Consider the following 13591-nt stretch of genomic DNA (forward strand, 5'->3'; position numbering starts at 1 on the left):
TTCGGCAGTGGGGGGGGGGTCCTTTGGTGCTGCAGAAGACCCAGAGCAGATCCCCCACCACCAAATACCACCAAAGCCCCATACCACCTCAGGGTATTCAAATCTGGCCCCACCCTCCATAAAGTCAGCCCTGATCACAGATTTTTCCTGCTCCCAGTTCCCACCCTCTGCACCATTCTCTGTGGAGAACACCAGTTCCTTTGCAAACAAGTGTGGAAGTTCCCTGTTCTTTGCTGTGCCAGCAGCATCACCACACTGAAATGAGTCTGTGCATGGAGGTGAATTCCTCCCCCCACAACTCCCAGAACTCTGCAACGCAAACTGGGCTTGTTAATGTTCTGTATAATTCAAACTTTCTAATCAGAGCCTCTGTGTTTAGATTTTTGCCCTTCCACCATTGTCACGGCCTTTGCATTGCAAGCAACTATTTGTCTAGCAGAGCAAAAGTGATACATTTTCATACATGGCCTTTTAAGCTCCCAAAATGGCGGCAGGAGGTTTCTACAAAGCAATTTTATGCCCTTTCTGCGTCCTCATGATTTTTGAGTTGGTGCTGTCCCTGAAGCTGTCAGACTGACCCCTTAATATTGACTGACTAAACTGATCTAGGTGAATTCTAAGAACGAACCTCACAGACCTCTTCCAACAGCTAAGATTAGTCTCACTAAGTTATGATGTGACTTGCTCAGCATTAAGGTTTTTTTCTTCCTTCAGAGTAGCTTTAAACCTGTGGTCATAGTAGCTAGTTTATCACTACAGTTTAGTGTACTTGAAAAGCAAATATTAAGTACACTTTACCTGTGCCCCAACCAGTTTTGTTTTGTAAGACATTTCTCTTTAAAATTGAGAATAGTCTGCTCTTCTATTAGGAAAGTTTCAGAGCAAGAATGCAGGTTAAAACCTTCATGTTGTGGTTCATTGGAGGTTGATGCTCTGTATCTTTCAAGATGGAGAGAACCACTTGTATTGCTCTTGAATGTTGTTCACTTGCTCTTCCACAAAACATTGGCAATCACAACCCCCAACAGAAGCTTTTTGCCTTGTTTTTTCTAATTAGATGACTAGCACAAAAAACTCTTCCTGAGATAATACAGAAAAGTAATGACTGTCCAGTAATAAATAGGGCTACCTGAAATCCCACAGCTGTAGTATATTCTCAGTGGGAATGTTCAAAGACACAAGATTTAGCCTCAATAACCAGAGGGACTTGTACATACAGTTCAACATTTTCAGGAGTACGATTAGTGCTTTTTGGTACCAAACCTGAAACACCCTAAAGGGCCTGATTGCAAAAAGTGCAGAGTACCCACTCAGCCCCTTTCTAAAGTTTCTCCTCTTGGACATTCAAACTCTAGTAACTCTTGGCAATCTTGGTCCTGCTTGCATTTAGAAATCATTGATTGTCAAGGATACTTGACATCTCAAACATGATTTTATTCCTATTGCTGGACTCTTCGCCTATATTTAAATGTTAACTCTTGTTTTTAACAGATCAGATGCCTAAAAGGCCAGAAGGACTTCTCAGACCAACCCACTTTTGATGGGATTCACATTGTCAACCATTTGATAGGAGATGATGAGTCATTTCATTCTTCTGATGAAGATTTTATAAGTAACTCCATACAGGAGGGTAGGGTCCACTTTCATTTACACAGAAGGACTGGACAGATGGCTTTGGGCCCAACTGTGGTAGATAGCAGCGACAGTGATACTGAAGAAGGTGTTCTAGACACTGGGGATACGGACAAGATTATTCCAAAGCAAAAGAACCAGCAAAGAATGGAATCCTACTCCACTACTGTGTGATCATCACTGTGACTAGCATCTAAGACTTCAGATTTCTTTTAATGACTAAAAATGCCCAGCTCTTGGATTAGATCGCTATTGTGGCTTGTCTGACACATTTTATATATTATATATGTAAATATGTATACACACACTTTACTGTTTGCCTTCTACCTTTGCCAAATCTTCATCACTGACATACCATAGAGTAGATTGGGAAGAAGTTGATGGATGACCGTTCTAACAGTATTACTGAATGTTCCTTGTTTTAGAAAATGCAAATATATAATTTCTTTAAATTCATAACCATTTTGCCATTCATAAATGTGGGAAATCTTTTCTTCAAAAGAAACTGCTCTTGTGCAATATTTTATACCCTGTGAACTAATGTGTTCTTTTTATATTGTTATCCATTTGTGATCAAGATGGACGTTAGCAAACTGGCTGATCATGGTGTACGCCTAATTATTTTTTGTTGTTTGACTGTTCCATTTTAATTAAAAATAACTATTATTGGAGACCCATAAAAGGCTCCAAACACAGGCTTTTGTTTTTAAATACAAATTAATGGTCACAAATGTCAGGTTTTTTTAATCATTGACTTTTAATTTTTGTGCATCTGCTATTGATGTGTTGCTAATAAAAAACCTGGTCAAAGTATGTTAACTACAATAATGTTTATTTTGTACATGTTTATATATCTCTCTGCAGCAAGCTGAAAATGTACATTACACATTTTATATGAGGAATGTAAATGTTACAAAATGACTACTTTGGCATTCTAACAGGAAAATGAATTCTGTATAGACATACTGATAGTGAGTTACAAAATAGAGGCAAAACACTAATCTTAAATTTAATCTCTGTTTAGCTACTGACACTAGGAGGTTCATGACCAACTAAAATGCTTGTTCAAAAACAGACTAAACTTTTAACTTCATATTATAACTATAATAAATTTTTTCATGATTTAACACTTGTTGTAGCACTTATTGCTTAGTAATAACTAATGTCCATACCCTAGAGAGTCTGTAGGTGATTGCACAGTGCAGATCCAGAGAGTAGTTCAGATAAAGATCGAAAGTATTTTTATCTGGTTTTAAATTAACTACAGTTCCAGTGAAGGATTGTTCAGAGCAGTAAAACCAGATATCTATATTGTTGTTCTGAGGAAGATCAGTACAAGAATATCTAAGAACCAAAAAGCTAATATTAGTGCATCTAACAAAGATGCACATGATTTAACATGGAGAAGACTTAGAGTGAATGCATGCTGGGTGCCTGGTCATTCCTGTCTCTTTCCTCACCCCTAAATGAAGCCCTGATTAATCTCAAATTCTTCCTGTCCTTTTCAAGGCCTTTTGAGCAAAATGACTTGCTACTTCTGTCCTGCACAGCATTTTAGACATTAGTCTCTTAGACACTCCCTAGCCCAGAATATTTCTTAACATAAATGTACCACTGCAATTCTCAATTACAAATTCCATGGAAGTATATACAGTTAATATTAGCAGCTGGGTGGCTTGTGATTTGAAAGGAATTAAATAATACTGCAGGCTTATGGCACAAGCTTGCTTCTTCTAGAAATATTGAAGTTCATCTAGGTATTTAAGCATGTGCTTAGAGTTAGGCATATGCTTATAAGCTTCAATGGCACTACTAATATGCTGACTTAAGCACATTCTTAAGGACCTTGCTGAACGGGGGCCCTAGTCTCCAAGTCCCCTACTGGGCACTTGCATCTCCTTGGCTTTTAATTTTGAAGATTCCTAGTCTTTTTGAATGAGGCCACCACAGGATTCTTTTTCACTTAATGACTTAAACTAGTTACAGAACCTAACAATTTAAAGGAAACCAGCTCCATGAAAGAAGTGACCTTGGGGCATCTTGGTCACACTAACTCTCGTATGTTGATCATATCCAGGCAATAACTGACCATAAAATGGGCAGGTGACACCTCTGAAGTTAGCTACTAGTTGGACTCCTGCTACTCCTGGGCTTTGTCTCCATTACTTTGAGTGTACATTGTCTTTATCAATGACAATATATATCTCATCACACATGGTGAAATTTCACCCTATTGCAATAAACATTTACTGTTTTAACACCCGAACCCTGCTAGAAATGTATCAAAGCAAAAATAATCCGAGCTGTTGCTCACTAAAATTTAGGTGACAGTTGCCTTATTTTCCCCTAATAAGCATCTGTCCACCTTTGTTTGCACCTAGATCATTGGCACCCATGTGGATAGATGACAAATTATTTTTGTCTGTCAATACCAGCTGCAAGTCTCTCTTAAAGGTAATGTGCTGCATTAAGTGGCAGGAGCAAAATTCAGTTAGAGGATGGTCGTAAAATCTTTTTTTGTTTGAACAGCAAAGTGTTATGATCTTGCAATAACTGCCTGACTGCCCAAGTGATAGTGAATGAGCCTAATTGGTAAGGGCTATTTCCTGAACTTTGTTTATATACATGTTAATAGCCTAGATTGTTTTATTCATGCTGCTACTTTCCATTTCATTATCAAAATATCAGGGAAAGAGTACTAGTGAGGTTAATCCTGATCCAAATAGCAGAATTCTACAGAATAGCTAACTGCACTACAGTGCACAACCTTAACTCACCTTGTACTGGGACCTTATTTAATAATTTTCTTAAAATTGAAACCTTACCATACATTAGACTGGAAAACTATAAATTTGAGCAAATTAAATGATAAATAGGGTGGGTGGATGTGTACATTTAGTTTTGGCCTGAGAACTGGACCAGGAGCCAGGCTGCGAAAGGGAGTAACAGAGAAATGCAGTGCTGGGGAGCCAGTGAAACAATCTGTCTCCTCCATTTAAGTTATATTTCATATCCGGGAGTGAAAATGCTTGTTTCCTCTTTGGCACTCTGAGATGACAAACATAGGGCGGAAATCAAATCAGTATCTTAGATGTCTGTATACAAATGTGAGAAATATGGGGAATAAGCAGGAACAACTAGAAATGCTCATTAATAAACACAGCTATGATATAATTATCTGAGATTTGATGGGATAATGCATATAGGCTGGAATATTGGTAAAGGGTACAGCTTGCTCAGGAAGGATAGGCCTAGGGGAAAAAAAGGGATTACTTTTGTATCAATAATGTATACACTTTGACTGAGGTTGAGATGGAAATAGGAGACACGCTTGTTGAATGTCTCTGGATAAGAATAAAAAGGGTAAAAAACCAAGGGGGATGTCAGGTTAGGGGTTTACTACAGCCCACCTAACCAGGAAGAGGGGGTGGATGAGGCTTTTTTTTAGACAACATCATGCAAAGCACAGGACTTCAACTACTTGCACATCTGTTGGAGGAAAATAACACAGCAGGGCACAGATTATCCAACAAATTCTTGGAATGTATTGGAGATAAACTTTTATTTCAGAAGGTGGAAAAAGACAATAGAGGAGAGGCTGTTCTAGATTCGATTTTATCAAATAGGAAAGAACTGATTGAGAATTTGAAAGTGAAAGGCAGCTTGGGTGAACATGATCATTAAATTAGATTTCATGATTCTAAGGAATGATGGGAGGGAAAACAGCACAATAAGGAAAATGGATTTCAAGCAGGCAGACTTTGTCAAACTCGGGGAGTTGGTAAGTAAGATATCTTGGGAAACAAGTCAAAGGGGAAAAACAGTTTGAGAGTTGGCAGTTTTTCAAAGAAACATTATTAAGGGCACAAGAGCAAACTATTCCGCTGTGTAGGAAAGACCAGAGGTATGGCAAGAGAACACTATGGCTTAATCAGGTGATCTTCAATTATCTGAAATTAAAAAAATAATTCTACAAAAAGTGGAAATTAAGTCAAATGACAAAGGATGAATATAAACAAGTAGGACAAAATTAGAAAGGCCAAGGTACAAAATGAGATTAAACTAGCTAGAGACATAAAATGTAACAAGAAAGCATTCTACGAATATATTAGAAGCAAGAGGAAGACCAAGGACAAGGTAGGCCCATTATTCAATGTGGAGTGGGGAAACAATAACCGAAAATGTGGAAATGACAGAAGTGCTAAATGACTTTTGTTTCAGTTTTCACCAAAAAGATGAGTAGCAATTAGACATCTAACATAGTGACTGCCAGTGAAAATGAGATAGAATCAGAGGCCAAAATAGGGAAAGAACAAGTTAAAAATTCCTAATACAAGTTAGATGTCTGCAAATCAGCAGGGCCTGATGAAATACATCCTAGAATACTCAAGGAGCTGAATGAAGAGATATTTGCCATTAGCAATTAGCTTCAAAAAAACATGGAAGATGGGTGAGATTCTGAGGCCTGGAAAAGGACAAATATACTACCAATCTATAAAAAGGGGAATAAGGACAACCTGGGGAATTTGAGACCAGTAAGCTTAACTTCAGTACCCAGAAAGCTAATGGAGCAAATAATTAAGCAATTTGCAGATAGCTAGAAGATAATAAAGTGATAAGTAACAGCATGGATTTGTCAAGAACAAATTGTGTTAAATCAACCTAACAGTTTTCTTAGAGGGTAACAAGCCTTGTCAATAGGGGGAAGCGGTAGATGTGGTATATCTTGACTTTAGTAAGGGTTTTGATACTATCTCACATCACCTTCTCATAAACAAATGAGGGAAATACGACCTAGCTGGAGCTACTATATGGTGAGTGCATAACTGGTTAGAAAACCATTCCCAGAGAGTACTTATCAGTGATTTACAATCAAACTGGATGGGCATATCAGGTGTGGTCCCACAGGGATCATTTCTGGGTCCAGTTCTGTTCAATATCTTCAGCAATGATTTAGATAATGGCAAAGAGAGTACACTTATAAAGTTTGCAGACGATACCAAGCTGTGAGGGGTTACAAGTGCTCTGAAGGGTAGGATTAAAATTCAAAATGATCTGGACAAACTGGAGCAGTAAATTCAATAAGGACAAATGAAAAATATTCCACTTTAGAAGGAACAATCAATTGCACACATACAAAATGGAAAATGACTGCCTATGAAGGAGTAGTGCAGAAAAGGATTGGGGGAGGGGTGTTACAGTGGAGCACAAGCAAAATATAAGTCAACAGTATAACACAGGGTCAGCAACCTGTGGCATGCGTGACAAAGGCGGCACGTGAGCCCATTTTTACTGGCACGCTGCTGCCAGCCAGGGTCCCGGCCGCTGGCCCCCCTCTGCAAGCCTGAGTGAATGGAACCCCCGTCCGGCAGCAGCTGAGTGAGGCTAATGGCCAGGACCCCAGCTGGCAGGCGCCAGCGGACGGAACCCTAGACCGGCAGCAGGCTGAGGTTCTGTCTGCCGGCCCCGCTCAGCCCACTGCCGGTCTGGGGTTCCGGCCGCTGGCCCCTTGCCAGGTGGAGTCCCAGCTGAGCCTGCTGCAGCCTGGGATATCAGCCACTGGCCCCACTCACCTCGCTGCTGGTCTGGGGTTCCAGCCACCTGGCCCCCTGCCAGCCGGGGTCCAAACCTCCAGCCCTGCTCAGTCCTCCTGCCGGCCTGATACCAGCAGCCAGCTCAGGGCTCTGCTCCTGGCCTGGTCTCAGCACTCTGCAGCCCATATAGAAAATTACACTACAAGTAGCTTAAAAACTTTGTATATTACAGTAATCATTAAAACATGTGTAATGTTAATAAATACATAGGTTTGATTAAACAAAGTAGTTGTATTTATATGCCTGTGCTTAACTTGTGTTTTCGATGATTTACCTTCTAAACAAATATTGCATGCCTCGCACCGCAAAAAGGGCATCTCACACCCCCAGGTTAACAACCACTGCACTAAACTGATAATTTAATTTAATTTTAAATGAAGCTTCTTAAACATTTAAAAAACCTTGTTTACTTTACATACAACAATAGTTTAGTTCTATATTATAGACTTATAGAAAGAGACCTTCTGAAAACATTAAAATGTATTACCGGCACGTGAAACCTTAAATTAGAGTGAATAAATGAAAACTCGGCACACCACTTCTGAAGGGTTGCCGACCCCTGGTATAACACTTGTAAAAAAAGCAAACACCATTCTGAGATGTACTAGCAGAAGTGTTGTAAGCAAGACACAAGCAGTAATTCTTCCTCTTTACTCCATGTTGATTAGGCCTCAACTGGAGTATTGTGTCCAGTTCTAGGCACTACATTTCAGGAAAGATGTGTATAAATTGGAGAAAGGCCAGAGAAGAGCAACAAAAATGAATAAAGGTCTAGAAAAGGTGACCTATGAGGGAAGAATGAAAAATTTTAATTTGTTTAGTCTGGAGAAGAGAAGACTGAAGGGGGAACATGGTAAGAGTTTTCAAGTACATAAAAGGTTGTTACAAGGAGGAGAAAAGTTCTCCTCTGAGGATAGGACAAGAAGCAATGGGCTTAAATTACAGCAAGGGCTGTTGAGGCTGGACATTAGGATAAACCTTCTAACTGTCAGGATGCTTAAGCACTGGAATAAATTGCTTGGGGAGGTTGTGGACTCCCCATCATTGGAGCTTTTTACGAGCAGGTTAGACAAACATCTGTCAGGAATGGCCTAGATGAGTGATTTGCAAACTTTAGCAATCCAAGGACTCCCCATTTTGATTTAAAAATTTTGCAGACCCCCAAGCCCTCCCCACTCAGCCCCAGGCCCTACCCCAATTCCACCTTTTCCCCACCAAGACCCCACCTCCTGCCCCTCCTCTGCCCATCCCCCGAGTGCATCCCATCCCCATTCTTCCCCCTCCCGCCCCAGTGCCGCCTGCACAGTGGGGAACAGCTGTTCTGTGGCAAGCAGGAGGCACTGGGAGAGAGGAGGGGGAGTTGATCAGCAGGGACCGGCAGCCCTGGTTATGATTCCGTTCCTTCCCAGAGCGCACCCCATCCCTGCTCTTCCCTCTCTCTCCTAGCACCTCCTGTATGCCGCTGAACAGCTACTCCCCAGCATGCAGGAAGCACTGGGAGAAAGGGGGAGGAGTTGCTCAGCAGAGCCCACAGACCCCCTGGCATATCTTTGCAGACCCCAGTTTGAGAAACGCTGGTCTAGATAATACTTAGTCCTGCCTTGAATGCAGGGGACTGGACTAGATGACTTCTCACAGGCCTTTCCAGGTCTATGATTTTTTCACATGAAGTTGGGAGAATTTGGAAGCTTAAAGCTTTTGAGCACTGTCCACAAACACCTGAGTGCTTTTTAAAGTTTTCTCATGTGGGGGATTCAACACTTTTTACAGCTGAACTACCCCAATGCTATATTGTAGCAAAAGCTATGCCTTAAGCCACTTTTTAAATGTAGGAGTGTACGTTAGTAATGTTTTACTAACACTGTTATTCAGAGTCTGTTCTTTACCCTTTGTCTAGGATTTATGTTTTAGAGACTCTGAATCACTTTTTCAAGGGTTTCTTCCCAACTGTGAAGGCCAGAAACTTTTTCATGTACGTTTTTTAGGTTCTGGATTAGCTATGACACTTACTATTTGTTGACAAAAATAGTTGTTTGTGCTCATCATGTTCTTTAATGGTCTTAAGGTATCTAAAGGTCTGTGTGCTATAGATTTTTATACTGCTCTCATCACTGTAGTATTGGAGGGTATGTCTACACTGCAGTAAAAGACCTGTGGCACAGCCATGGTTGGGTCAGCAGACTTGGGCTGCTGGGTCAAAACCAGCCATGTTAGAGGCTTGCTTGGACTGGATCCTGGGCTCCGAGACCATGTGTGTGTAGTGGTAGTGGGGGTCTCAAAGTCAGGCTCCAGTCCAAGCCTGGCTACCTGCACTGCTGTTTTTAGCTCCGCTGCCCAAGTCCCATGAGCCCCCGTCAGCTGTCCTGGGGTTTGAGACTCAGTGTGGCAGGTTTTCGACTGCAGTGTAGACATACCCTGAGCACCTTCCAGGAGTGCATTAAGCAATATGGTTACACATCTGTTGTGCGTTTTGTTCTCTCATCCTTGCCCTAGAGGGAGATGCTTGTGTTAGTACTGTCGGATTTTGATAAGGATTGGCATTTTCTTGGTTTGTACCTATTGCTACATATTTGTATTGGAGAAAGCATGGTCAAAGAAAAGTGTCTTGTACTTGGAGCAGAAATTGGTCAAGTTTTGTGATGGTCCTTAGTTCCTGAGCGAGTTCATTCCAGTCCCTGACCACTCTCAGAGAAGTTTCTGTCTCCCACACAGAGGAGCTTTACTCTTATTGTTGAACTTTCCATTGAAGTGAAGTTATTAACCACGGTCTTCATCCCAGAGCTGTACGCTCTCTTTTAGGTGTTCTGGGTCCAGGCTTTGACAATAAGGCCCAAATCTTTGAACTTGATTTAATATTCTATGAGAAGCCAGTGCAGGGCGCAGAGGACAGGTGTGATGTGCTCACTGTAGCCTGTGTGGCTGAGGAGACATGCTGCAGGGTTTACTGTTGGAATTTTCTACGTGTTGAAGGGTTCATGCCTAAGTACATCACATTGCTGTAGTCCAGCCAAGAGGTGAAGAAAGCAGGAATGATTGAGGTCAGGTCTTTATCTGCCAAAATGGGACAGAGTCTCCTAGACAACCAGAGATGATGAAAAAATATTGTGCATGGCCGTAGCAATGTGAGACCCCAGAGTCAACCAAGGAATCCAAGTAGATTGTGGAGTAAATTGACCAATTATGGATGTGAATCTTCAATCAAAGACGACTGCACCATGGCTGTAGACTACTCCAAATACTTTCCTCTTTCCACCAGCATCAGCGCCTTTAAACAGTTAAACCAGTGCAACTGTGTCTCTAGACACCTGCTGCTTTAAACTGGTATATTGATTTAGCCAAGCTAAACTGATATAAACCAGAATTAAAGTGATTCAAGAGCATTCACACAGGACACTGTACCAGTTTAACTAAATCAGTTCTTGAAATTATTTAAAATGGTTCAACACCTGTGCAGATCAGCTCTTAATTAAACTGCTGTAAGTTTGCATGTAGGTTAAGGACTCCATTTGGTTGTACGGATTTGCAAGAAATGCATTTATTTTTCTGTTTTAAGTTTTAAAAGCCATCCTAAGTCTGAGATGTACTGAAGACAAATTTCTGGGTGAAATTTGAAGCCCGTGCAATATTTGTGTTTTTAAGCTAGAGGAACCCAAAGGAATGTAAGGCAAAGAAGGCCCAAATTTAAAAAAAAAAGGGAACATGTCTAAATGCTTCCTCTTCAAAAGTTATAGAATCTTTTACTGATGAAATAATTTGAAAATCCAATTGCCCCTTGAAGAGTCATTGAGCGAGACTTGAAGACTAGATTCAGACAATAATGTATAAAACAGAGATTTTAGTCCTGCATTAAGTGGAAAATCTCAGTACAAAGTTAACAATGGAGTCATTTCTGACTCTTCCATAATTCTGGGCATATTGGGAGGGAGGAAGGGGAGCTTGCTCCTATTCTGCTGCTTTTGTGTGGTGAACTTTTAGGTTTTGACAAGGCTTTCCATAGACTTTCGTAATAAGGTCTCAAATGCTATAGTGAGACTGCTTATTAGAACCCACATCGCTGGCCGTGGTAGATTTCTGGATTGAGTTAGTTTACATTTAGTTCTAAAGCAGAGTTACCCATTTTCAAAGATATATGAAATTCTTGATCCTAAATAACACACTATGAATTTTTTTACATCTTTGCTTTAGAGCAGTGTATAAACTGGTTCAGGCTATAAAATAATAGTTATGCAACATGTTATCAAGTAGCCCATAGTATCAAAGACCATATGCTGCAGAGTAAAAATCACAAAAACAGCAACAGTGTGATTTGCAATAGATGATCTGAGTGGCATTAAATTTCTATAAACAGCCTCTTAGAACAGTGAAAGTGTTGCTTAACTCACACACGTTGGCCACAGTCTTATTTTCATTGGTTGGTTGGGGCTAAATTGTGATAAATAAGAGACAAGACCAATCTACAGCAATTATGCACGTCTACTTTGCAGGAATTAATTATCCAATTAAATACCAAAATAACTTGAAATACAAAAGCAATAAGACATTCACTATGAATCAATGTATGTTACACTATCTATTGTATAATATAACTGATACCTCCAGTTTCTCCAATCCTTGTAATGACGACAGCAAGAACAAAAGCTGTAGCCATAAAATATGTGAAATGATATTTCTAGGGAAAAAAGAAATATAGAAAAAATATATGTGTTCAGTCTTTACTTTTGTAGCCAGGCCAACCAGGCCTGGCACCAGGAAATATGCAAGCATGTTACTACTCTTTTAAAACCACAGGATGTCACGTTAGCTCATAACTATTAACAGTGCACAGGGTTTTTCCCTGCATATGGTGATCTGGCTTTAAGATTAAGGCCCAATCCTTGCAGTACAATCCTCACATGGACAAATAAACCTTATTTGTTATCAATGATACCTGGTGAGGGGCTGAGCATCCTTACCTCCAGCTGATTGTAAAAGAAGGTGTGGGTGCTTGGCACTGTGCAGGTTCAGGTCCTCTGGTGGAAGTGAGGGTCTGGAGAATTGTACTGGACAAAACTTAAACTTACTCCACAATCAGAGAAAGTGAGAGACGTAGCCAAAAATATCCTGGAAAAAGTGATGAAAAACTCAGCTGGGGTTTATTCTGTCTTTAAATTTAGTTTTCCATGTGCCCTGTAGAATCTTTAGTTCTTTCACATTCACACAGTTCATGGGTATATCTGACAACACACACAAGCTGACATTTCATGCACAAAACCAGTTCTACAGTTCATCTGCTTTAGAGAAAAGATGTTAAAATAATCTATCATCTTTAACACGTTATTAATAAATAAGAGTCAGATTCTGCCATTATTACTTGCTTTGGTGGCACCTTATCTCCCATAGTCCCAGGACAACAAAGGTAAGGGGGCAGAATCGGGCCCCAAATGTTTAAAATAAAAGATGTGGTTTTCAAATATTTTTTAACTGAGAAATTGGCCCCTGAATCCAGAATGGCGACATGGGCACCAGCTGCAGGCTACTAGTGAGGACCACACTGTCGCTGAAACCACTCCCAATGCAGGCTTTGGAACAGGCTCAGCAGCAAATTCTGGGTCCACTCAGGTGCTGTTTGATTGTATTCCCCAGGAACAGCCTGCTGCCAAGCCTGCAGCAAGCCCAGCGGAGACAGAAGCTGCCTGTGAGCTATGGAAGACTCTGACAGTAATGGGAGGGTTTTCTGCTCCAAGAACCAATGGAAAAGTTATCAGAAGTCCCTGGCTTCCAGAGTGTAGCCACGAATGGCAGATTGTATCCCAGCGCTTGGTATCCCCCCGACCATGTGGCATTCAAAATGGTGACTGAGAAATGCAAACAGTAAAGAGTAGCTTTAAAGAGTATTGTTTGTGGAAAGGCACATCTTTTTGCAGGGGTGATTCCTGTTTTCTTTAAAACAATATTACATTGCTGTGGCTTTAATTTTTCTGTTCTGTAATCACTCAACAGTCTATTTTGCTGCCTGGAAATAGTGAACTGCGTGTGTGTGTGCGTGTGTATGTTTGGGGAAATGTGTTCATTTACAAAACTAGTCCCCTTCAATTAGGGGTAGTTCATGGGTGACAAAGTCCCTTGTCCCAAGCATGAGTGGGGTTTCGATTTTTGTTCAGAAATGTGCCAGCGGCAGAGAGGAGGAAGGCTGTGGAGTTCTGCGTGTTTGCATGTAGCCGTAACAGAGTAAGCCATGTAGAAGCTAACGCAGCATCTTATTGATTCTCTCGTGGATTTTGATCCAATCCCAGGTGCTGATAGTTGCAAACTTCCTGAAGCAGGAACTCCAGAGAGGTAGTCCCACTGCTGGGAAGGGTGTATTTTCCAGGGCCATCTGGGTAGCT

General features: G+C 40.8%; 1 protein-coding gene across 6 annotated transcripts in view; it reads left to right on the forward strand.

Moving 5' to 3' along the window:
- EVI5 (ecotropic viral integration site 5) overlaps positions 1-2457 on the forward strand; it is a 132445-nt gene extending 129988 nt beyond the window's left edge. For 5 of the 6 annotated variants that reach the window (XM_030572078.1, XM_030572081.1, XM_030572082.1 and 2 more), the window contains one exon: positions 1492-2457. In XM_030572078.1, coding sequence (XP_030427938.1) covers positions 1492-1806 — 315 coding nt within the window. In that variant the 3' untranslated portion in view covers positions 1807-2457. The remainder of the gene's footprint in view (positions 1-1491) is intronic. The other variant, XM_030572076.1, reaches the window with a different exon arrangement.
- The last annotated feature ends 11134 nt before the right edge of the window (positions 2458-13591 follow it).

The sequence above is a fragment of the Gopherus evgoodei genome, chromosome 8, assembly GCF_007399415.2.
Source record: "Gopherus evgoodei ecotype Sinaloan lineage chromosome 8, rGopEvg1_v1.p, whole genome shotgun sequence".
Taxonomy (NCBI): domain Eukaryota; kingdom Metazoa; phylum Chordata; order Testudines; family Testudinidae; genus Gopherus; species Gopherus evgoodei.